Source organism: Oncorhynchus mykiss, chromosome 4 (genome assembly GCF_057628025.1).
Source record: "Oncorhynchus mykiss isolate SJ-2025 chromosome 4, ASM5762802v1, whole genome shotgun sequence".
Taxonomy (NCBI): Eukaryota; Metazoa; Chordata; class Actinopteri; order Salmoniformes; family Salmonidae; genus Oncorhynchus; species Oncorhynchus mykiss.
The window spans coordinates 64,097,339-64,122,500 of record NC_143025.1 but is presented as its reverse complement, the minus strand read 5'-3'; the positions used below and the strand labels follow the sequence as shown (position 1 = coordinate 64,122,500).

Here is a 25,162-nt window from a genome sequence, read left to right as displayed (position 1 = left end):
GGAAATGAGGAAGAGGGTTATTGAGGTTTGTGTTTAAATCACAGCCTAATCCCTGGGTTATCACATGGCATTGTGCTAATGAGCCCTGGGTTTAGAGGCAGACTACAGGCAGAACCCCGGCTCTGTGACGCTGGCCACGCTGACTGGACTCAGAGCCACAAGGACTAGCCACCCACACAAGACTAATGCTGGTTTGTAGGTCTGGCACAGTTATTGTATAACCGCGTAACAGACGGTTATGGATGAAGACCGTAATGAAAATAACCCACCTTCTGTCAATGAACAGCTGACTCAAGATGGGGCAGACATTCGTGACATTGAATCTGTTTCTGCGGTAACATGGACTCTTAACTACTTGATGAAACATTGTTGCTCCTTGCTGAAACAAGCAGCAGCACACATAGAATGAATAGAACGTGCTTGGACCCTCTAACCCTGGAAATTTGACTGGTAAACTCATGGGTACAATCTCAATTGCTGTCTGGTATTGGGATGCAATAGTTTGAACATAAGATTCAACAACTGAGACATAAACTGAACAAGTTCGACAGATGTGAATAACAGAAATGGAATAATGTGTCCCTGAACAAATGGGGGGGGGGGTCAAAAGTGACAGTCAGTATCTGGTGTGGCCACCAGCTGCATTAAGTACTGCAGTACATCTCATCATGGACTGCACCAGATTTGCCAGTTCTTGCTGTGAGATGTTACCCCACTCTTCCACCAAGGCACCTGCAAGTTCCCGGACATTTCTAGGGGCAATGGCCCTAGCCCTCACCCTCCGATCCAACAGGTCCCAGACGTGCTCAATGGGACTGAGATCCGGGCTATTCGCTGGCCATGGCAGAACACTGACATTCCTGTCTTGCAGGAAATCAGCCATACTGCTAGTCCTGTGCGTGGTGGCATTGTCATGCTGGAGGATCTCGTCAGGATGAGCCTGCAGGAAGGGTACCACACGAGGGAGGAGGATGTCTTCCCTGTAACGCACAGCGTTGAGATTGCCTGCAATGACAACAAGCTCAGTCTGATGATGCTGTGACACACCGCCCCAGACCATGACGGACCCTTCACCTCCAAAATCGATCCCGCTCCAGATTACAGGCTCCGGTGCAACGCTCATTCCTTCGACGATAAACGCGAATCCGACCATCACCCCTGGTGAGAAAAAAGACCGACTCGTCAGTGAGGAGCACTTTTTGCCAGCCCTGTCTGGTCCAGCGATGGTGGATTTGTGCCCATAGGCGACATTGTTGCCGGTGATGTCTGGTGAGGACTTGCCTTACATCAGGCCTACAAGCCCTCATTCCAGCCTCTCTCAGCCTATTGCAGACAGTCTGAACACTGATGAAGGGATTGTGCGTTCCTGGTGTAACTCGGGCAGTTGTTGTTGCCTTCCTGTACCTCTCCTGCAGTTGTAATTTTCGGATGTACCGATCCTGTGCAGGTGTTGTTACATGTGGTCTGCCACTGCGAGGACGATCAGCTGTCTGTCCTGTCTCCCTGTAGCGATGTCTTAGGCATCTCACAGTACAGACATTGCAATGTATTGCCCTGGCCACATCTGCAGTCCTCATACCTCCTTGCAGCATGCCTAAGGCACGTTCACACAGATGAGCAGGGACACTGGGCATCTTTATTTTTGTGTTTTTCAGAGTCAGTAGAAAGGCCTCTTTAGTGTCCTAACTTCTCATAACTGTGACCTTAATTGCCTACAGTCTGTAAGCTTTTAGCGTCTTAACGACCGTTCCACAGGTGCATGTTCATTATTTATTTATGTTTCATTGAACAAAGCACGGGAAACAGTGTTTAAACCATTTACAATGAAGATCTGTGAAGTTATATGTATTTTTACAAATTATCTTTGAAAGACAGGGTCCTGAAAAAGGGACGTTTCTTTTTTTGCTGCGTTTATGTTCATTCAGATGATGTTAACTGCTGTGGCTTATGCAATAGAATGTATTTTATGTAATGTCAGTTGGGTTGAATCAACAAACCACAGCACATATTGATGGGTAAACTACCTGCTTTTACTTCCTGGGGGACCACCATTCTATTCGTTCTATTTTTATGGCAGCATTTTGAAGGTTATTACACCACATTACCAAAAAATATGTTAACACCTGCTATTCAAACATCTCATTCCAAAATCATAGGCATTAATATGGAGTTGGTGCCCCCCTTTTCTGCTGTAACAGCCTTCACTCTTCTGGGATGGCTTTCCACTCGATGTTGGAACATTGCTGAGGGGACTCGCTACCATTCAGCTACAAGAGCCGTAGTGAGTTCGGGCACTGATGTTGGGCAATTGGGCCTGGCTCGCAGTCAGCATTCCAATTCATCCCAAAGATGTTTGATAGGGTTGAGGTCAGGGCTTTGTGCAGGCCAGTCAAGTTCCAGTCTTCCACACCGATCTCGACAAACCATTTCTGTATGGACCTCGCTTTGTGCACGGAAGCATTTTCATGCTGAAAAAGGAAAGGGCCTTCGCCAAACTGTTGCCACAAAGTTGGAAGCACAGAATCGTCTAGAATGTCATAGTATGCTGTAGCGTTAAGATTTCCCTTCACTGGAACTAAGGGGCCTGGCCTGAACCATGAAAAACCACCCCAGTCCATTATTCCTCCTCCACCAATCTTTACAGTTGGCACCATAGTAGCGTTCTCCTGGCATCTGCCAAAACCAGATTTGTCTGTCGGACTGCCAGATGGTGAAGCGTGATTCATCACTCCAGAGAACATGTTTCCACTGCTCCAGAGTCCAACGGCAGCAAGCTTACACCACTCCAGCCGACGCTTCACATTGCGCATGTTGATCTTACGCCTCGCTCACACCGACAGTGTCATTGCATTTTGGTACACCAGAAGTACATTCCTTTCCAATAAAAAGCTGTGTTTGCCATGCAGCATTGCGATGTAGAGGCAAATGCAGTGTGTTCTGTGTGGTGCATAAGTTATTCTTGAACGTATGGATCAAACTGTATGCGTCGCGTCGACAGCTTGACAGAAATGATAGCAGAAGGTGAATGTTAAACTTTCGTTGCGTACATATTCAAACGCATATTCAACGCTGTCGGTGTGATCGAGGTGTTAGTAGGTGTTAGTAGTGAGACTGCTCGGCCATGTTAACCCATTTCATGACGCTCCCGATGAACAGTTCTTGAGCTGACGTTGCTTCCAGAAGCAATTTGGAACTTGGTAGTGAGTGTTGCAACCGAAGACAGACAATATTTACGCTCTATGTACTTCAGCACTCTGCAGTCCCGTTCTGTGAGCTTGTGTTGCCTACCACTTCCCGGCTGAGCCGTTTTTGCTCCTAGACATTTCCACTTAATTACAGCACTTACAGTTGACCGGGGCAGCACTAGCAGGGCAGACATTTGACGAACTGACTTGTTGGAAAGGTGACATCCTATGACCGTGCCACGTTGAATGTCACTGAGCACTTTAGTAAGGCCATTCTACTGCCAATGTTTGTTTATGGAGCTTGCATGGTTGTATGCTTGATTTTATACACCGATCAACAACGGGTGTGTCTGAAATAGCCGAATCCACTCATTTGAAGGCGTGTCCACATACTTTTGAATATACAGTTGAAGTCGGAAGTTTACATACACCTTAGCCAAATACATTTAAATTCAGTTAACAATTCATGACATTTAATCCTGGTACAAATTCCCTGTCTTAGGTCAGTTAGGATCACCACTTTATTTCAAGAATGTGAAATGTCAGAATAATAGTGGAGAGAATTATTTACTTCAGCTTTATTTCTTTCATCACATTCCCAGTGGGTCAGAAGTTTACATACACTCAATTAGTATCTGGTAGCATTGCCTTTAAATTCTTTAACTTGGGTCAAACATTTTGGGTAACCTTCCACAAGCTTCCCACAATAAGGTTGGGTGAATTTTGGCCCATTCCTCCTGACAGAGCTGGTGGAACTGAGTCAGTTTGTAGACCTCCTTGCTCGCACACGTTTTTTCAGTTCTGCCCACACATTTTCTATGGGATTGAGGTCAGGACTTTTTGATGGCCACTCCAATACCTTGACTTTGTTGTCCCTAAGCCATTTTGCCACAACTTTGGAAGTATGCTTGGGGTCATTGTCCATTTGGAAGATTCATTTGCGACCAAGCTTTAACTTCCTGACCGATGTCTTGAGATATTGCTTAAATATATCAACATAATTTTAAAGTGCACCAGTCCCTCCTGCAGCAAAGCACTCCCACAACATGATGCTGCCACCCCCGTGCTGCACTATTGGGAAGGTGTTCTTTGGCTTGCAAGCATCCCCCCTTTTCCTGCTAACATAACGATGGTCATTATGGCCAAACAGTTCTATTTGTGTTTCATCAGACCAGAGGCCATTTCTCCAAAAAGTACGATCTTTGTCTCCATGTGCAGTTGTATTTTGTTTTTATGGCGGTTTTGGAGCAGTGGCTTCTTCCTTGCTGAGCTGCCTTTCAGGTTATGTCAATATAGGACTTGTTTTACTGTGGATATAGATACTTTTGTACCCGTTTCCTCCAGCATCTTCACAGGGTCCTTTGCTGTTGTTCTGGGATTGATTCTCACTTTTCGCACCAAAGTACGTTAATCTCTAGGAGACAGAACGCATCTCCTTCCTGAGCGGTATGATGGCTGCGTGATCCCATGGTGTTTATACTTGCGTACTATTGTTTGTACAGATGAACGTGGTACCTTCAGGCATTTGGAAATTGCTCCCAAGGATGAACCAGACTTGTGGAGGTCTACAAAGAGGCACTGAGTTTAAAGGTAGGCCTTGAAATACATCCACAGGTTCACCTCCAATTGACTCAAATTATGTCAATTAGCCTATCAGAAGCTTCTAAAGCCATGACATAATTTTCTGGAATTGTCCAAGCTGTTTAAAGGCAGAGTCAACTTAATGTATGTAAACTTCTGACCCACTGGAATTGTGATACAGTGAATTATAAGTGAAATAATCTGTCTGTAAACAATTGTTGGAAAAATGACTTGTGTCAAGCACAAAGGAGATTTCCTAATCAACTTGCCAAAACTATAGTTTGTTAACAAGAAATTTGTGGAGTGGTTGAAAAACAAGTTTTAATGACTCCAACCTAAGTGTATGTAAGCTTCCGACTTCAACTGTATAGTGTATGGTGACCGCTTCATTTGGCTGGCCGATAATCGTCATTCAAAATTCCATGACCGTCACACATCTGGTTTCTCATCAGTGGAGGCTGCTGAGGGGAGGACGACTCATAATAATACCTGTAATGGAGTCAATGGAATGGTATCAAATATATGGTTTCTGGGTGGTTGATACGATTCCATTGACTCCATTCCAGCCATTACTATCAGCCGTCCTCTCCTCAGCAGCCTCCACTGTTTCTCATAGTACAGCGTTCAACAGTATGCACTGTTTATAATCATCTAAACTAATAAAACAGTGATCCTGTGCAGTCACTTGACTATGAAATGTCTAAAAGTTAATTTTGTTATGATAAAGAGCAAACAGTATCTGGTATAACAACACATTGTATTTATCCTGGGGAATTCCAGAATATGCATATAGTACAGTAGGATAACAGTGCTGGTTTTTCATTTTAACATTTCAGGTTAATACTCAATCCCCTTTGACACAGACTCAATAAGCTTATTGCAGTGAGTCCATCACAGGGGATTGGACCTTTGTAGAATCACTCCAATCTGAAGTGAATTTGAGAACACAGAACAAGAGTAAAGCGAGGATAGTGCAACAACAACGTGCTGTAACCAGGAGGACAGCCTCTGTCAATGTTCATGTTCCTTGACAGGGGGCATCGCCTTAGTGAAACCTCACTGCCGTAATCAGATGCCCGTAATCCACTCTCTCTCTCTTCGGGTCACAGGAAGAAAATGGCAGCTATCCCAGGGGACATTTTACTGCGCGGAGTATAGAAAAAGTCTGACTGGGTCAAGATGAGGTCATATCAACATTGGGGTCTGAAATTATTGACACCCTTGATAAAGATGAGCAATATTTAATGACTGTATAAAATAAAATAATTTAAATTGTGAGTTATATTTTATGCCAAAAAAATAAGGTAATAGTATTATTTTATACTAATAGAATTGCTCAGAGAAAGATATTTGTTCAGCAAGTAATACATTTTTTTTCTCTCAAAAAGGTAGGGGTCCAAATTATTGACACCCCTAAAGATTCTTATAATTATAGTAGTCAAAAGTTTAGTATTTGGTTCCATATTCCTAGCAGGCAATGACTACATGAAGGTTGTACCTTTACAAACTTGTTGGATGCATTTGCTGATAATTTTGGTTGTGTTTCAGATTATTTTGTGCCCAATATAAATGAATAGTAAATTATGTGGATATTATTTATGTGGATAAATAATATACAATATAGCTCAGTATTTGAATTATTTATTCTATAACTATTGCTCATATTCATCAATAATTTCATACCCCATGGTACATGGGGCAATGCTAGCAGCTAGCAGATACACAGACTTCCACATAACTACCTCTAACTTCCTTCCTTACTGGACACAGAGACATAAAAACGGTATCCACATGTTAATCGGAACCCTGGTGAAGTAGATAAGGCACCTCATAGCCCAAATCCCGAAGTATCCCTTTAAGGTAGTACCTCAACATGCTCAGGTACATGGGGCAGTCAGGGCACGAGATGTCTCGTGGTCTGAGTTGTTGCCATCTTTGTTCGGATTTGTGTCCCTGATTTTCTGCTACACATAGCGTGGCAATTAACATGAAAAGGTCACGATTTATGCACTATCAATCTGCTCGATCCATAAAATAGACACGTCTTGTGTCATCAATCTTTTGTGACCGTGCTGTAAATCCCAATATTGTACACATTTCCTGCTTCAAACCTTTCCTGTTTATCTGTCGAAATCAGTAACAATAACAGGAAAGAAAATACAAATTGAGTACAAGAAAAATGTATTTAAAACAATGTAGCCTCACCAGAACCCTCATAGTGAATGTGTGGCAAGAACAAGACCTTGGTCTGTTCTGGGAAAAATGTGTCTTTTTTTTTTTTTTACAGGGAAAGCTCTGGCTAGATTTGGGTCAAACGTTAGCACAGCCTCTGTGGCCAGGACAGCCAATACACCTTTAAAAAGAGGGCACATAAGACCTGGATCCACGAGGTCTTTGGCTTTCAGGCCACTAACCACCCCTGGCCCTTATAAACTGTAAATAACACCACATATCATTTGGACAGTTAAATAGCTAACAATTCAGTTTATTTCTAGGGACATTTAAGCTTAGGCAGTCATTAGCACATGATACATTGTCACATTTACAGTACTAGTCAAAAGTGTAGACATACCTACTCATTCAAGGTTTTTTCATTATTTTTACTATTTTCTACATTGTAGAATAATAGTGAAGACATCAACACTATGAAATAACACACAAGGAAGCACCTACTGTAGTAACCCCCCAAAAAGTGTTAAACAAATCAAAATATATTTTATATTTCACATTCTGCAAATAGCCACCATTTGCCTTGATGATAGCTTTGCACACTCTTGGCATTCTCTCAACCAGCTTCATGTGGAATGCTTGAAATTATATTATTAATCCACATAAATGTAGAAGTGTTTATAAAAATACTATATTCTCATTTTCAACAAAGGTGACTCCGAAATGACACAATACATTATTTGGAATGAGTAGGTGTGTCCAAACTTGACTGGTACTGTACAAGGGTTTAGATCAATGTGGGTTTTGTATTACACTCAATGATCAAGAGTCAAAACAAGTCACTAATGTGACTGGGTGCAAAGGGGGATAAGAGAGTGAGAGGAACCACAAGAAAACAGCGTTTCCTTGAGTTGGGTTGGGTCTTAAATGACATCCTATATAGTGCTCTCATTTTTAACCAGAGCCAATATGGGCCCTAATAAAAAGAAGCGCACTACATAAGGGATAGGGTGCTATTTGTGGACGTATCCGAGGACTAACTAACTCGCTGGCTTCCCTCACGCGGCTACAGTGCACTGGGTCGATAAATCCAGGAGGCATGCTGCTGTGTGTTTGGGACAGAGAACCATTACGCCAAGCTTTTCCCCTGAGACTGAACAAAGTGAAGGCAAGGCAAGCATTCCGCTCTCTCTGCTCGTGCCGCCCCGCCAGCCATTTGCTCTTGTTATTCCATGTCGCCCAGAACCTGCTGACTCTGCTGGGTCATTGAGTAACCATGGTGTCTGTCTGTGGCTCTGGGGAAGATTAGCGTAGCTACTAGCAGCATATTCTTGAACAGAACGGATACCCACACGCAGGTTCTCTTAGATTAGCGTAGCTACTAGCAGCATATTCTTGAACAGAACGGATACCCACACGCAGGTTCTCTTAGGTACGTAATATAACTCCCCTGAAGAACCCATCTCACATCTCAGATGCACAGATCAATTCAATTTAAAATGGCCATTGGTTTTATATCATCATTAAGCTAGCTTCTACCTCTATTTTCCTTTTTTAACTTCATATGAAACAAAATTCCAATCATACAACCGTCTCCCCTATCGAGCTACTGTACTAAAAAAAGACCTTCCTCGGCATGGACACACTGTCACTGACTCTCATTTCATCCATGGAAACCAAGTGAGAGAGCCCGTTAACCCCCTCCCTAAGCAAACACAACCAAAATATGGTCATGTTTGCACAGTGATTAGAATGGTGGGAGAGAATAGCTGACTGGGTCTGGCTGACGGAGTGAAGAGCAGAACTACTCTGAGATCGAGCCAAAGCAGGTCCCAGAGGGAATCCATGATCATAGGATTCACAGGAAAATTCAGTATCAGGTGTCTTGTGTCGAGGGACCCATTATCCCTGTCCCCTAGTAAACCTGATTGCCAATGTTTCCTGTGGTGTGGTTTTGCGTGGCGTAGTGTTAAGACGTAATGTGTAGCTTAGCCAATGTGTCGCCCTTCCCAATGTGGGCTTATCTGATGAAAGATCCCCTGAGAGTGCCTTTTAAAAAACTTTTTTACAACATAAAAAAACTCACTCACTCCCTCATTTCCCTCTGGCCCTCCCTCTTGTTTTCGTGAAACAAAGTACATATTGTGCAAATCACTGTTGTCATTGTTTCGTCTGAAGGACATTTACCCTGGTCCCCTTTTATTGTATTAAAACAAAAGCCGTTTTCTGATATAAAACTAAAGAGAAAAAAATGGGACTTGCTTCAGGGGAAACGCTGCATTTCAAACAATGTTTCAACCCTTGAGGTGGGTCAATCTAAATTGGACCAACAACAGACCCACACCTGTTAGTTTAGAAATAGACTCTCGAAGTAGAATGGGTGAAATGGATGCCAGAATTGCACAATAACAGGGTTTTTAATTGGGTTTGCAGTGCCAATACACTGCTCAGATTTTCTGCATGAGTCATGGACCGAAAAAGCCTTTGGACAACAAGTGAGAAGTACTGGCAGACCTCAGGCCACACCATAAGCGGCAATAGCCCACTTATGAGAAGTACTGGCAGACCTCAGGCCACACCATAAGCGGAAATAGCCCACTTATGAGAAGTACTGGCAGACCTCAGGCCACACCATAAGCGGCAATAGCCCACTTATGAGAAGTACTGGCAGACCTCAGGCCACACCATAAGCGGCAATAGCCCACTTATGAGAAGTACTGGCAGACCTCAGGCCACACCATAAGCAGCAATAGTCCACTTATGAGAAGTACTGGCAGACCTCAGGCCACACCATAAGCGGCAATAGCCCACTTATGAGAAGTACTGGCAGACCTCAGGCCACACCATAAGCGGCAATAGCCCACTTATGAGAAGTAAGCCTACCACCAAACCACTAGGTCTATTGACCACCGACTGAGTTTGAGAGAAAACGGAGAATGACACATCGAAAAGATATGTTTAATACAATGCTACCGCTGTATCTAGTAAAAGTCGACAGAGAAAAAGTGATTGAGAAACCCCATCAACCACAGACATGGATAAACCCACTGACTGACCAGAGTGAAAGCGAGCAGGACTCTTTCTCTAGGAAGGCTCACACACACGGAGGCCTTTATTTAGTACAGGCCTCCACAGGTCAGTTCACATCCTGAGGACTTACCCAGTATCATCTAAAGATAGTCTCCTGTGTAACAGGGGTTTAAGGGGTGAGAGAGGTTCAACTTGAATCCCCACTGACTGGTCTATAGTACATTATGCAACCAGCTGCTTTAAGCTCTGTTTCAACAACCAGCTCAGTGGCAGTGCACAGTGCAGTGGTTACATGTGGATCCTTTGACGCAGATGAGTTACAAGACCTTGCTTAATTCAATACAATTAATAGGTCTACACATCAACATACACTGAGTGCACAAAACATTAGCTCTTTCCATGACATAGACTGACCAGGTGAATGTTATGATCCCCTATTGATGTCACCTGTTAAATCCACTTCAAAATCAGTGTAGATTAAGGGGAGGAGACAGGCGAAAGAAGGATATTTAAGCCTCCAGACAAATGAGACATGGATTGTGTATGTGTGCCATTCAGAAGGTGAATTGGCAAGACAAAAGATTTAAGTGCCTTTGAACGGGGTATGGTAGTAGGTGCCAGGCGCTCTGGTTTGGGAGTGTCAAGAACTGCAACGCTGCTGGGTCTTTCATGCTCAACAGTTTCCCATGTGTATCAAGAATGGTCCACCACCCAAAGGACATCCAGTCATCTGGTTTCATGAGGAAACATTACCCATTACATTATGCAAAAGCTTGAATTAATTCATTCATTCATTCCAATGATTGCGCAATTTCAAAAAGTACTGTACATTCGCTTCTGAAAATGTATTACACATAATGATTTTTCCACAACTTCTGAAGGGACATACCAACATGGAAAAAGCAAAAAAGATCCTCAAGCCATTTGAATGCACAAAACCAATAACACATGGCAGCAAAACCTCCCTCAGTCAGTTGTGAGTGTGGCATACCAAACATTAAACTCTAGCACAGTTTGCACAACAAAATGGGGGGTTGCAGTGGTGGTGACACAACGAGTCCATTGTTCTGTTGAAGCAAAGTTGGTCTGAGAGACTTTGAGCAAAATCCCCATTTCTGGTGGCTCTTAACTTCAGCAGGCGCCCCTCGGGGTGTTATGTGATGTGATGATGGGAGCCTACTGTTGGACTGCTCATCTAATAATAATAATACTAATTTGGTGGGTGCTTTTATTTGTCCTATTTCCCACTTGTACAAGATGTTTTCAGTGTATTTTGAATACTTACAGACCATGCGATTAATCACAATAAAAACATGCACTAACATTTTAGAACTGATTAACTCTCATTGCGCTAATTTGAACATAGTGCTTTTTTAAATACAAATAAATGCTCCCATGCATTTGAACCCAGGTCTGTTTGGTATTTGAAATCATGTATTTGGAATACTTTCAAATAGGCCTACTTCCAATAGAAGCAGTTGATTCGGGGTATGAATACAAAGAAAGTAAGTATTTAATGAAAATATGTTTTTAAATGACAAACAGGCTTGTATTTGAACTCAGGTCTGCAGCTTTCCTCCTGAGGGTGTCCACAGGGTCTGGGTCAATCCCATAGCACTACCAAAAAGAAAAGGTAACAGATTGAAATTCATGAATTGAACTAACTATGGGCAATTTTCCAGGGACATGTTTGCATTTCAACAGCATCACAAGTTATAGTAGTCATGAGGGCAAGCCAGCCAGTGGTGACACAGGGCTGACTAATCCATCAGTTTATAGTACAATGAATAAGCATCAGAGATCACACGAAGGAAAAATTGCACACTGGCCAGAACTCTGTGCCATCTGACAATTCAGTCTCCTGTAGCACAAACTAGAGGACGGCGCCAGGAGAGAGAGAGAAGCAGAGCAGTAATACAGTCAGAGCAGTAACCTGACACCGACTAACAGTGTGCAGCTACACACGGTCAGGCCAGGATGATAGGATACACTGTGGAAAGAAACTGGGAGAGGGGTGCTATGCAAACAGAACAGGCTAAACACGCTAGCCAGATCACCAACAAAACACACCAATATTTACTTTCATTCAGAACAATTTTAGTAACATTCCTTGCCAGAATTTCCATCTGATGGTTCAAAAAACAAAGCAATGCTGCCATAGTAGAATTTGAGCTCTTTTTGAATGAAAGTTTCATGTTCTGTTATAATTATCATAGATATTCTATTCAATTACCTATTTAATTACTATTGTAATTCCTAATTCTATGATCGTTTCCCTGTATAGCTACTTCTGAAAGCAGAGTGGGTGAACCATAGAATGAGGAATTAGAATACTAGAATGGACATGAACCTTCTTATGATGAAAGGTCAGCCATTTTGGTCAGGGAGTTGGTCAACCATAGTTTGCCAGTACTGTGATAAGATTATTTTACACAATGAATTTTATGAATTTATCTGCACTGTATGTTTGTTAGCTAGCTAGCTAGGCAGACCGTTTAAATAATGATTACATTCATTTCTCAAATTAATTGGCAACATTCCATTCATATCACATGCCTTACTCTTTTATGTTCCTACATAAGTAAAAGCCGGATTGTGCCTCTTCTGCCATTCATTCCAATTAGACTGGTTTGGATGTTTTCCTGACAAATATGGCTGCCATTTTCACCCCATTCTAAAACGCTGAGGTTTTATGATCTAGCCCCTATTGTAATTAAACAGGATCTCTATGGGTTTAACACTATGTGGGGCTAAAGTGTTAAGGGTCACCTGGAGAGGATACCATAGGTGTCCCCACTCCTGGGATGGGAATGATGAGTGTTGGATAGTGAGAGTTTGGGCTGAGCAGGAGTAGACAGGTCCAGATGGAGTATCCAGTCATTCAGTCAGTCCCTTTATGCAGTACTGCAGTCAGAGCTGAGGCAGCGGCTTATAGCCAAAATACGCCTGTACCTCTGTTCAATTCTACCGCCAGGCCATCACACTGCTGAACAGCTAACCCTAGCTGGTCTCCCTACACAGACCTGTACCTTTGAGACTATTTTCACGCGAGAGACTATCTGCATTTTAGAGACTATTCACACTGACTCGCCACACATCCAACCCTTACAGACAATCACAAATGCAACCCATAACCACACACACACACAGCAACCCATAACCACTCAAACACACCCCAAGTCAACGTAGCTGCTATAGTATACACATACTACAATACCCACTGGGCACACACTGGTTGATTCAACATTGTTTCCATTTAATTTCAATGAAATTACATTGAACCAACCTGGAACTGATGATGAATTGACGTCTGTGCCCAGTGAGTACCCACTATATCTGTAAATGCAACACATTCATTATCTATTATCTTATTGTGTACATATCAGGCAAATACCATGCATATTACAACTTCTATTCCAAAAATGTTATATTTGATTTGACTCTGATTATTGATACTAACAATGTGTTCAAGACCCCCCCCCCCCAAAGAACAGTTTTTTCTTTAAGATTAGCCAGCCAAACAATAACGCACACATCCTTTCTACTCTCACGGTTTGCAGCCAACCATCATCCACTGAGTAAGCTTGACTGTATTGTGGGTAGAATACACAGTAGGTTTGTCACCACAACAAGTAGTGTAACCATCATACAACATTCTGATATTGTGTGGATCATGTATCACATACCTAGAGAGGTTGGTATGTGGAACTTACATAACATTTCCCAGTCAGCTCCCCTAGCCTGGTACGAACCATCCCGATCTCACGAGCTTACATTCTACTTCGCTACCCAGACACATCACATCCGTGTAGCGAAACAAAATGTAGGGAAAGCGAAGGGAAGATACCTAGTCAGTTGTACAACTGAATGCGTTCAACTAAAAAACGTCTCTTCCGCACTTCACTCAATCCCCTCTGAATCAGAGGGGTGCAGGGGGGGGGGGGCCTTAAAAATCGACAAGCTCACGGAAATCAAGACGGTTGGTACGAGGCTACAGCTCCCCTGTGTGTAGCATGTGTTCTTGGACTGCTTCTGCTTTGCACTGGGTTAGGAATAACCTGCAGAGCAAGTGAAAAATGTAAGCGACCGCTGAGTGTAAGAAAAGAGGAGCTGGGTGGACGCCAGCTTCTTCACAAGGGGCACTCGTTTGTGTGTGTTTCTCTCTTTGCACCAAAGGCAAATATTGTATTGTTTATAACACATTGGAGGCCTGAACACTATAGAGTAGACGTGTGGGAGCCATAAAATGTGCAAACCATATATATATATATATATATATATCATGTTTACATGGTGATGTCTCTATTCTTTATGCCATTAGGAACACTGCACAACTCTGGCGCTATTACAATCCCAGAAGCACATCAGTACAGGAATACACTCTACAGACAAAGTAGAACAGTTCTTAGGTTTTTACTCTTTAATATAGCACCAGCTAAAGGGTTAAAGTCAAGAAAATGGCACGGTGCAGTGACTACACTTAATATCTTATTGTAGGAGAAAACACAGGAGAAGGAAAAACAACATTGTAGGAGAAAGGACTATACAGCGCCCTTAAGCAATATATTAACTTACAGCAATTTCCCTGCAAGCAGACATCGATATTCCAGTTCCTTCAATTTGCTTCAGTGCATACTCCTTCTCATCGTTCCTGCAGAGAAACAGACAAATAACCACAAAAAAAACAGGACATCACAAACCAGCTTTATTTCTTTGGCAATGTAACACAGGGACAAATCCCTTGTTCTTGAGCATAGATAGATGAATAAAATACTGCATCGGGTATTGAAGGTTGTGTGTTTATGAGCGAGAGTCAGAAAGGACAGGGGATATGGAAATGATGGAGACGGACTGCTAGACGTGTTCTTGCGGAACAGTAGAATCCCTGCCATTAGCAACATCCTCTTGCTGAAGACAGCTATTCCCTCGCCACGGGCGTGCTCTGTTGTTGTTGAGTGAAGCCTCTCATCATTATCTAACCACCCTGCATTTCAACCCCCAATGCAAACACACGCTCTGGCTTCAATCATAGCCTACATACAGAACTCACAGCACACACAGTGCGGAATCAGAATGATCAAAGACAAATAGGATTTTATTTAATAAATGTAGCGTCAGGAAAAATCGGAGGGATTTTTTCTTGACATTGTATTCTGAGGGTATTCCTATGCCCTTGTAAAAACTTGCTGGTGGTGGGAAAAGGCATTGATGAGATGTGCCTGCCAATGAAGAAATGTGAGACATATTGTGGTATGCACACATACAGCACACTACGATACAGGGGACAATTGATTATCTGAGATAAGCCGTATCCTCGTAGTAGGGGAACATTTGTTAACCCAATATTGACTTTTCAGAAAATATTATTGAGCCTATTTCAAACGTGTTCGATTGCAGAAAATGGTTTTGGCGAAAAACCTTGGATAATAGAGACCAAATGTTGTACTACAAATCCATAGTGAGTGGATGTGTTTTTTTTAAAAAATTTTATCAAACATGACATCCCCAACTTGCCTGATGCACAGTAAACAACACTGTAATCATGAACAACACAGTGGACTGTCTAGTCATAGAAAATGCTAATGCAAAAAAAGAATACAAAACATGAGTTTGTAGGGTGTGGGGTGCTTTTTCTTTTGCTATTTTCCACCACATAATACGAATGGTAAATAAAGGATGCTTCCCTCCCGAAACAGTTCAGAAGATTTTGTGCATATATTACGGTGACATTTTGTGATGTTTTTGTTCGTTTTGGACTTCGGTGAGGGTTTTTTTGACTGTTGGCCACACACGTTTTTCCTCGAGGCTAGCCGACGTTCGGGAGACTAATTCTACGCCCCTTCGATCGTGATTGGCCAACTGCAGGGTTTCTTCAATAAAGTCTTTGTTGTCATTCAACGAGAGACAACTCGTTTTCATGCACATTTTTTCATTGAGAAATACAGCACCAAACATCTTAGTTACTGTAGGTGTAAAATGGCGCCACCTAAGATCTCCTCGGCAAAAACATCTAAATTAATGACAGATTTCTTGAGTTATCTTAAATTACTTCTGACTATTTTGAGGAAGTGAACTGGCTACAGCATCTCAAATAGGGAAAACAGTACTATTGACACTTTTTTTCTGTTTTTTCAAGCAAAGGTCTTTTGAGTATGCGAGCACGCTCGTTTGGTTCGCTAGCCGCCAGCCGAACTGAAGCATGCTGAAGCCTCACACACAGTCCACAGGCTACCTTTTGACCCCCACAAAAGCCTACATGGCCACTACACTCATCTGGCCACAATCCTGATTCATGTTCCTAAATGCACATATATGCGGATAGAGACAATCCCTCTTCTCTGTTCAAATACCCATACTGTATACTACATACTTAATGAGTATATACTACATATTTTTATTTTATTTAACTAGGCAAGTCAGTTAAGAACAAATTCTTATTTACAAATGACGGCCTAACCTGGCCAAACCAAGACCACGCTGGACCAATTGTGCGCCGCCCAATCACAGCCGGATGTGATGCAGCCTGGATTTGAACCAGGGACTGTGCCTTAGACCGCTGTGCCACTCCGGAGTCCACTATATACTATTAGTTCATTTTAGTATACTGTAAACTAGATATTCCCAAACTGGGGTATGTGCAATGCTGTCAGGGATACGCCAAATATATACATGTTTTTTTTTCACATTTTCAAACAGTCCATTTATATTTTCCACCGGGGCTATACATTTGGGTGAGATGTTTTTCTCGCCTGAGTAGCCTCGTTTCACTGCCAAAAATAAAATTAAACCACCTAGTGTTCAGCAAAATAACAACACAATGTCAAATAATTAACATCCAAAAACATTAACTGTTACTCTCTCGGGGGAATTCCACTAACGGTCTGTATGTAGCCAAACGTAGCTGCTGCTTTTGTTGGTTTCTTTATTGATGGCGCAAAAGCCATGACAGGGAGACAAAGTGGAGTGGTAACGCGCGTGCAAGCAGTTGCTCCCGACGCCACTTGGGTACACTGCAGCATCCACCGAGAGGCTCTGGCTGCCAAGGGAATGCCTGACAGCTTGAAAGACGTTTTGGACACTACAGTGAAAATGGTTAACTTTGTTAAAGCAAGGTCCCTGAACTCTCGTGCATTTTCGGCACTATTCAATGATATGGGCAGCGACCATGTAGGTATTGACACGTGTTTTTGAATTGAGAGACCATCATTTTTCACTTGTCTGACCGATAACATGATGATGAGTTTCTCACATGTCTGGACTATCTGGGTGATGTTTTTTCTCACCTGAATGATCTGAATCTAGGATTACACGGACTCTCCGCAACTATATTCAATGTGAGGGACAAAATTGAGGCTATGATTAAGAAGTTGGAGCTCTTCTCTGTCTGCATTAACAAGAACAACACACAGGACTTTTCATTATTGTATGCAAATGAACTCAAGCTTATGGACAATGTCAAATGTGATATAGCGAAGCACCTGAGTGAGTTGGGTGCGCAATTCCGCAGGTACTTAACTGAAACGGATGACACAAACAACTGCATTCGTTATCCCTTTCATGCCCTGCCTCCAGTCCACTTCCTGAACAAGAGGGCCTCATTGAAATTGCAACAAGCGGTTCTGTGAAAATTGAATTTAAAATCGGAAGCCACTGCCAGATTTCTGGATTGGGCTGCGCTCAGAGTATCCTGCCTTGGCAAATCACGCTGTTAAGACACTGATGCCCTTTGCAACCACGTACCTATGTGAGAGTGGTTTCTCGGCCATCACTAGCATGAAAACTAAATACAGGCACAGATTGTGTGTGGAAAATGATTTAAGACTGAGACTTTCTCCAATACAACCCAACATTGCAGCGTTATGTGCATCCTTTCAAGCACACCCTTCTCATTAACCTGTGGTGAGTTATTTACAATTTTCGATTAACAAATTAGGTTTTATATGTGAGATGGTTAAATAAAGAGCAAAATTATTATTATTATTATTTGTGCACTGGTCCTATAAGAGCTCTTCGTCACTTCCCACGAGCCAGGTTGTGACAAAAATTCACACTCATTCTTATGTTTAATAAATGTATTGTATCGAGCCCAGGCTCTGTTGCAGCCGGCCGTGACCGGGAGGTCCATGGGGCGACGCACAATTGGCTTAGCGTCGTCCAGGTTAGGGAGGGTTTGGCCGGTAGGGATATCCTTGTCTCATTGCACACTAGCGACTCCTGTGGCGGACCGGGCGCAGAGCATGCTAACCAGGTCGCCAGGTGCACAGTGTTTCCTCCGACACATTGGTTTGGCTGGCTTCCGGGTTGGATGCGCGCTGTGTTAAGAAGCAGTGCGGCTTGGTTGTGTTTCGGAGGACGCATGGCTTTCGACCTTTGTCTCTCCCGAGCCCATACGGGAGTTGTAGCGATGAGACAAGATAGTAACTAGTAACAATTGGATACGACGAAATTGGGGAGAAAAGGGGATAAAATGTTTTCTTTTTTCTATTGTATAGTGTGTGTGTGTGTGTGTGTGTGTGGCAGGCCAAACAAGAGTATATATACCTAACAGACAGGGGTACATTTGAGATACTATAAAACTTTTATACAAATGGAAAATGTAAGTATTGCTTTTTTGTTTTTACACTTACTGATAATTTTCAAAATAATATTTCAATTCCATCTTAAAACAACGTGAAGAGGGGTTTGTTCTCCGCCCACTTCATTTTATGGATATAGAATCTGTATGAAAAATAAAGAAAGAACAATGAAAGTTAAATCAGAGTCCATATCATTTGGATCAAAATAAAACAAGAGAGTCTTTCAAATTAACATTAATAGTTGCTTCTTTTAGAATACAATCTTCTGACATAAGAACACTCCCAATCTGTGTGTGATAAAAGGCCTTTACAGGGTCGATTCTATGAATGAGTTTGTATGATACTTCTTAGACCTTATTAGATTTACAATATTTACCAGATAACAACGAGACTTTGTTCCAGTTCACTTGTCCTTGGGCTGCATTCCAGTATATTCTAGCAGATGCAATAGTAACATCTTGACGGAGTTCTGATATACATGTTATTACATTTAGAGTAAAAAAATGTTAATTCCTTTTAGCAGTATTGAGGCTACAAAATCCTCAAAAGTGGCACTTGGAGTATTGTTATATTCTCCCAAAAGAAGAATAGCACCTTTAGGGACAGCTCAAACAACTATTTGAAACTCCTCAGGAGAGAATGTAACATTGTGTGTTCTCATGAATTCTGGATAATCATATAGTTGTCCATCATCATCCAATAATTGTTTAACCCAGATAACGCTGTTGTCAAACCAGTTCTGGAAAAAAACGACTTGTTTTTGTATTTTAAGTCTTTATTATTCCAGATTGTATATCTATGTGGGGAAAATGGTTTGTACATGAGGTTCCAAGTTAGAAGTACTTGTTTATAAAAGTTAGCACGCTTAATAGGGATCTTTATCCACATCAAAGTTGCATTTGAGTAAGAATTCTAGACCACAAATCTGTTGAAATATTAAATTAGGGATTATATTCCAAATGCAATCCTTATTTCTTAAATAGTTTTGTATCCATTTGATCTTAAAGACTGTAATAGAGGTTTTAAAATCCAGAGCATTCAACCCTCCCTCACTTTGGGTGGTTCATGTTACAGCTTTTCTTAAGTAATTAGGTTTATTCCTCCGTGTGAAGTTAAATAATTTAGTATCAACCATTTTAGTTACTGACAGAGGAACATCCAAGGCAAGGGAGGTATAAACTAATCTGGACAGACCTTCAGATTTGGACAAAAGTACACATCCAGATAAAGAAAGATCTCTTAATAACCAGGAGTTAAATCTCTTTCCAAATGTTTCTACAATAGGAGAGAAATTTAAGTTGGCCCTTTCTTTCTGATCTTTGCTAACTTTAATACCAAGACATGTGATCACATCGTTACATACGGAGTTTAAGTCACATCTTTTCAACACAAATAATTCACATTTCCTAATATTCAGAGATAAACCAGATACATGTGAGAAGGCATTAATACCCTCAATAGCTTTCCTGACTTCATTATGATCTTTCAAAAAAAATATTGGTGTTGTCAGCCAATTGTGAACCTTCTCTCTTTATCTTGTATCTGAGTACTCCTAAAACAATCCTTATTGATATGAAGTGCCATAACTTGTGTGACCTATACAAATAAGAAAGGAGAAATTGGGCATCCTTGTTTAATTCCGTGTCTAATGTCGAATCTCTGTGAAGTTCCATGGATAATTTAACAGAGCCGTTACTATTATTGTAAAGTGTCTTAATTATTGTACACCTTGAAAATATTGACCAAAATCCAAAAATCGAAGAGTCTCAAAAATAAAAAATTATGTTAAACTGTATCAAAGCTATATTCCATAATGTGCTCATTGTAGTCTATCAATTCCAAAACTAGTTGAATATTATTACATATATATGTCAGCTCTTCAAAAAAACAGACTGGGTATCATAAATGATTTGGTCAATACCTTTAAGTCTTTCTGCAAAGATGGATGCAAGTAGCTTTCCATCAATGTTCGTTAATGTGATTGGTCTCCAATTTTCAAACATCATTGGAACTTTGTTTGGTTTAGGCATTACAGAAATGAGGCCTTGTGTCATAGAAACAGGCAGGACCCCTAAATCAATTGCCTCCTTAAAACATTAAATATAAATAAATTCAACAATATCCTCATGAAAATATTTATAGAATGAACTAATAAAAGCCATCATTCCCTGGAGATTTGTTCTCTTTTAACTTGCTGATACATTTGTTTATTTCATTAATATAAATAAATTCATCAAGACTTTTGGAAGTCTTCATCTATTCATTTTGCATAGTTTTTGACTGAGTCTAGAAAGGCAGATATGTCACCAGTAGGACAGACATTACTGGTATAAAAATTACCATAGAATTGTGAAACATATTTTGGAACATCTTTGGAGTTTTAATTTTCTTTGCCATCTATATTAAGCTTATGAATTGAGGTAAATTCAGAATTTCTCTCTAAATTGTATATATTTTGTGGGGTTTTTTCACCTTCCTCTAACCATCTCTTTCTTGATTTTACAAATGCACCTTTTGCTCGCTCTTCATATATATATATATATATATATATATATATGGTCAATTTCTAAAGAAAAAAACCTTTCCTTCTTCATCAAGGTCCTCTATAGAGATTAGAGAAAGTATTTCCTTATCAAGTTTCTCTTCCCTCAATTTTTTAAGTTCAGCTATTTCTTTACCTCTCTTCATGACTGTCTTATTTCATACTTCATTAATTCCCAATATTTCCCATAAGACTTAAATAGTTGGGCTTTCCTCCAATTTTCTTGTATAATATTTTTGGCATCCATCTTGAAATGATCATCTTCCAACAGTCTACTATTGAGTTTCCAATAACTCCGACTCAGTTTATTAACGTCAGAGACATAAAAATGTAAAGATAAGAATATAACTTTAAGATCAGTAAGAATGTATGGTTCAATGGATACCTTGACTACAGTGTTATCTAATGAATTAAATCAACCAGAATTAAATTCTTGACTGTCTGGACATGTCCTTGTTACGCCAAGTGAAGTACTTTTTATCAGCATATTTAGATCTCCAAATATTGAATAATTCAAGACTAAGACATAGTTTAAACTCAGGATTAATAATGCTGGATATCTGTCAATCATTAGATACAGAATTAAAAGATACAGATTTTTAAAAAAGTAATGGATCCACAAATATTAACCACGAAGATTGCCATTTCCACATTGATTATAATGGCGGATCCTGTTTTCTGGAAACAATGCCTGCAGTACCACCGTCAGCCTTCAACTTGAAATCCTCAATGCGAGGGGCCAGTCGTTCTCCCCTGGGCTAGGCCTATAAGTCTGGCTAACACCTAACTCGAAATCCTTCTGACATCAGTGTGTCACAGCTCTCCATCGCTGTGAATCACGTAAGTTGCGTCAGCCAGGCCTACTGCACCACCCCTGAAAGCATGCGTCACTGAAAAATCGGCAACAACAACACTGTCTCAGTTTATTGATTAACTAAATAGAAAAGTCCCATTATCTATCAATATTAGTAAGCCTACAAATGACATAAATGAATACACAAAAAACATCAGCTGTTTTTCTCAGGCTACTTGAATGACAGATGACACTACTTGTAAGAAAGAAAAAGCAGAGGGGGGGGGGGGGGGGGATTCACAGGAAATGAGAGGAACGGAACACCAGCATGCAACCGAATTCGGTTACAGTGAATTTCCACATAACATGATAATTCAGGTAGCCACGCGAACTTCGCCCTCATGTGGGTGCTAGCAAGCAGGCTAGGTAGTAATAAGTATCAACAGCCAATCCAGTAGTGAGCTTCAATTGGTCAATAGCGTTGCAATATCGCAGAGTATTTGCATAAAGTTCAGCTTTCCCCAACTTTGGTCCCGCCCTTTTTACGCTCCCTCACCCATACTTGCATCGTCCACATTCCGTGAAAATAAACAAAGCAAAAAAAGAAATGTCCCTTTTTCAGGACCCTGTCTTTCAAAGATAATTTGTAAAAATCCAAATAACTTCACAGATCTTCATTGTGAACAAGCACTGTTTCCCATGTTTGTTCAATTAACCATAAACAATTAATGAACATGCACCTGTGGATCGGTTGTTAAGACACGAACAGCTTACAGACGGTAGGCAATTAAGGTCACAGTTATGAAAACTTAGGACACTAAAGAGAACTTTCTACTGACTCTGAAAAACACCAAAATAAAGATGACCAGGGTCCCTGCTCATCTGAGTGAACGTGTCTTAGGCATGCTGCAAGGAGGCATCAGGACTGCAGATGTCGCCAGGGCAATACATTGAAATGTCCGTACTGTGAGACACCTAAGACAGCGCTACAGGGAGACAGGACAGACAGCTGATCGTCCTTGCAGTGGCACACCACGTGTAACAACACCTGCACAGGATCGGTACATTCGAACATCACACCTGCGGGACAGGTACAGGATGGCAACAACAACAACAACTGCCCGAGTTACACCAGGAACGCACAATCCCTCCATCAGTGCTCAGACTGTCCGCAAAAGGCTGAGAGAGGCTGGACTGAGGGCTTGTAGGCCTGTTGTAAGGCAGGTCCTCACCAGACATCACCGGCAACAATGTCGCCCATGGTCACAAACCCACCGTCGCTGGACCAGACAGGACTGGCAAAAAGTGCTCATTACTGACGAATCGCGGTTTTGTCTCACCAGGGGGTGATGGTTGGATTCACGTTTATCGTTAAAGGAATGAGCGATACACCGAGGCCTGTACTCTGGAGCGGGGTCCGTTATGGTCTGGGGCAGTGTGTCACAGCATCATCGGACTGAGCTTGTTGTCATTGCAGGTAATCTCAAAACTGCATTACAGGGAAGACATCCTCATGTTGTACCCTTCCTGCAGGCTCATCCTGACATGACAATGCCACCAGCCATACTGCTCGTTCTGTGCGTGATTTCCTGTAAGACAGGAATGTCAGTGGTCTGCCATGGCCAGTGAAGAGCCCGGGATCTCAGTCCCATTGAGCACATCTGGGACCTGTAGGATCGGAGAGTGAGGGCTAGGGCCATTCCTCCCAGAAATGTCCGGGAACTTGCAGGTGCCTTGGTGGAAGAGTTTGGTGACATCTCACAGAAGAACTGGCAAATCTGGTGCAGTCCATGAGGAGGAGATGCACTGCGGTACTTAATGCAGCTGGTGGCCACACCCGACTGTTACTTTTGTTTTTGACCCCTCCTTTGTTCAGGGACACATTACTCAATTTCTGTTAGTCACATGTCTGTGGAACTTGTTCAGTTTATGTCTCAGTTGTTGAATCTTATGTTCATACAAATATTTACACATGTTAAGTTTGCTGAAAATAAATCAGATAGACATATAGGATCTCATCACATTGATCAATCAATACTGGAGGTGATATACTGGATTACCTCCAGTATTGATTGATCAGTGCAGATGAGTTCCTATGTCCTATATGCATATCTGATTGGGCTAATAGGCCTAATGGTCCAGTATAGGCTAATGATAGTGTTATATAGTGATCTACTCCCCCTCAAAACCGAAATAGCATAGCCTACATTTCCACTTTCCCTCCAATCTGGAGAGAAGTCTATGCTCCAGGCATATCTTGAGATTGGTTCCCAAATGAGAATCAAAGACAGCAATCACTTGCTTGTGCAGGAAAAAAACAATTTCAACGTATTTTAAAATGATCCCACAGAAATGTTGGCTCCTTTGCAAAGTAAATGGTCAATAAGGAACAGCAACAGCAAACACTTACAAAATGATTAATTGTGTGATATGAGTATTTTATCCATATTAGAAAACCATAATAATAAAGTATTTGCCAAAAATGTATAATCTAATCATTGCTGTGACACTTGTTTTATTTGCATTCCAGCATCAAGTTCGAGTTCGACTGTGTCAGTGCTCTTGAGAGATCTTGGCAATAATATGATGATTATTTTAAGCAGCAAAAACTTAGCCACATTGACCAAGATCATAGCTTACACGATTCTACTGGCGAAATTAGGCTTATATAAATAACTAATGTTGAAAGTAGTCTGGGTTACCATGACCAGGGTGTCAAATAATAAACATCATCACTGTGTTGTTTTGGGGGAGGACCGTTGCGAGTGAGTGCGTACATGAAAACAAAAACACAGACACTGGCAGAGCTCAGGGAGGTTCAAATGTAGTCTCTGCCCAACGTGCAGAGAGATATAGTCTTCATACGGCATTCTGCAATCAGTTTATTGAGTAAACAATAACGTTCAGAATCTTACCCGTCTTTGCGCTTAGCTTTATAAACGTGCCCGTATGTGCCTCGACCCACTTTGCAACCTTCATATTCGAACAGATCTTCTACCTTCTCTCGTTCGGCCGCGAGCTTTGTTTTGAAGTCGTAATCCATTTTAACCCATAAATATTTCTTAAATTACAATAATATAAAATATTAATTATTACATGCATTAATTAAATAATCTTGTCGTTTTATTCCCCCACCATTTCCTTGTTTGGGATTTTGGTCTACTCCGTTTAATGTTCACTGGCTCGTTGACGTTTCTAATTGGCACGCAAGGCTTTCTGGGGAAGGTAGTTTACAAAAACGTCAGTTTGAGTTATCAACATAGAAGTAAAAGGTTCGTGAAACTAC

At 41.3% G+C, this 25,162-nt stretch overlaps 1 protein-coding gene across 2 annotated transcripts in view; it reads right to left on the bottom strand.

Annotated features, from left to right (window-relative positions):
• The window catches only part of cdk19 (cyclin-dependent kinase 19), a 74,366-nt gene extending 49,288 nt beyond the window's left edge, over nt 1-25,078 (bottom strand). Inside the window, exons 1-3 of one of the 2 annotated variants that reach the window (XM_036975691.2) lie at nt 24,792-25,046; nt 18,593-18,683; nt 14,541-14,616 (exon numbers count right to left, since the gene is read on the bottom strand). In XM_036975691.2, coding sequence (XP_036831586.2) covers nt 14,541-14,616; nt 18,593-18,624 — 108 coding nt within the window. In that variant the 5' untranslated portion in view covers nt 18,625-18,683; nt 24,792-25,046. Of the gene's footprint in view, nt 1-14,540; nt 14,617-18,592; nt 18,684-24,791 lie in introns of both variants that reach the window. The other variant, XM_021600289.3, reaches the window with a different exon arrangement.
• Between the last annotated feature and the right edge of the window lie 84 nt (nt 25,079-25,162).